The sequence below is a fragment of the Penaeus vannamei genome, chromosome 21 (genome assembly GCF_042767895.1).
Source record: "Penaeus vannamei isolate JL-2024 chromosome 21, ASM4276789v1, whole genome shotgun sequence".
Classification (NCBI taxonomy): Eukaryota; Metazoa; Arthropoda; class Malacostraca; order Decapoda; family Penaeidae; genus Penaeus; species Penaeus vannamei.
The window spans coordinates 24738922-24740741 of NC_091569.1; the positions used below are offsets into that span (position 1 = coordinate 24738922).

At 26.4% G+C, this 1820-nt stretch overlaps 1 protein-coding gene across 1 annotated transcript in view; it reads right to left on the minus strand.

Moving 5' to 3' along the window:
- The window catches only part of LOC113827285 (B-cell lymphoma 3 protein homolog), a gene marked incomplete at its 3' end in the record, with an annotated part of 24053 nt that extends 23287 nt beyond the window's left edge, over window positions 1–766 (minus strand). The window contains 2 exon segments of the mRNA XM_070136312.1: window positions 268–450; window positions 589–766. Of these exon segments, the coding sequence (XP_069992413.1) occupies window positions 268–450; window positions 589–636 (231 nt within the window).
- Window positions 767–1820: the final 1054 nt, after the last annotated feature.

The following is a 1820-nucleotide window of genomic DNA, read 5'->3' on the forward strand; positions in this document are numbered from 1 at the left end:
CATTGCATGTGTAGCTAAAGAAGTTGATCGATGAAGCATCTTCAAATTTTATTATATTTTGTCATTGCTTTTTATATGCAAAAAATATGCGTGGATATACATTGATTTTCCGTTTGCTAGTTAAATGTGACGTTAATATAACTAACTTTGCTCCAATTATGAGGTAAATTCTTTCATAAGGGCATAAAAACCGTAAACATTAAGCGTACAATTTAAAGTAAAAATGGCCAATTCTTCTTGAGTGACCTAATTTGAGCTTAACCTTACCTTGAGGATCATCTTTATTGCCTCTCCGTTGCCAACTCGAGCAGCCATGTGCAGAATGGTACACTCAGTACCGTGCTCGTCTTTGACTCTCTTGTTTACATTCGCATGGGTTTCGAGAGCCTTTTCCAGCGCCTGTATGTCCCCGTGCTTCATGGCTAGCTCAAGGGCTTCGTCAGGACTGGACTGAAGGATAAAGTAAAGAAAACCACGATGACATAAGGATTCATAAGCATGGATGTAGACTATACTCTTAGATATATCTATAGTCACTGTGTTATTTATGCTATTACAATGGCACTGGTTGTCTTGAAAGATACTGACTGGCACTGGTAGGGCTGCGGCGGCCTCTGAGCTGAGTCCACAACCCATTTTGGTTGTTGAGGAACTTGAACTCGAAGGCTTTTTTTTTTTACGTCTATGGTTTGTCGGTGCTTCTAAATTATATTTGTATTTTTTATCTTTCAGAAGACACGGCACAGCATGCGTAGGTTTGCATACATCATCTGTCGGAAAATGAAACTGCATATTAGACTGAAAAAACGAGTATTATAATAATAATATTAGTAATGATAAAATCAATGATAACGATATCGTAATTATCAATAATGATAATTGTCCTAACAATAATGATGATAATCCCAGTCATAATACTAATGACAGTAATAACAACGATGATAATGATAATAATGATAATAATAATAATAATAATAATAATAATGATAATAACAATAATAGTAATGATAATACTAATGATGATAATAATAAGAATGATAATAAGGATAATAATAACAATAACAATATCAATAATAATATCAATAAGAATAATGATGATAATAATGATAATAATGATAACAATATCAATGATAACAATAATAATAATAACAATATCAATGAGAATAATAATAATAACATCAATAATAATAGTAATAATAATAATAATGATAACAATATCAATAATAATAATAATGATAATAATAACAATAATAATGATAATAACAATAATAATAATAATAATATTAATCATAAAAATAATAACAGTATCAATAATAATAATGATGATAAGAAAAGTTATAATAATAACAAAACATAAAAGTAATAATATAATGATTATGTTAATAATGCTAGATGAAAATACCGATAGGAACAATAAAACACTAATAATATTAATAGTAATAATAATAATGATAATATAATGGCAATATTGATAGTAATGATGATGGTAATATTCAATGAATTAAATATTGATAATGATAATAATAGTAATGATGAAGATGTAAATAATGATAAAAACAACAATAACAATCAGTAGTGTTAGTAGCACTAGTAATAGAAATAATTATCATAATTATAATAACGATAATAATGATAATGAAAATGATAATAACAATAATGATACAAATAATAATGACAATGATGATGATATTAATGGTAGTAATTACACTTATTATTACTATTATCATTATAGTATAATAATAAAAAATATAATAATAATGATGATGATTATGAAACAATAACATTAACAACAAAAATAATGATGCTAATAATGATGATAA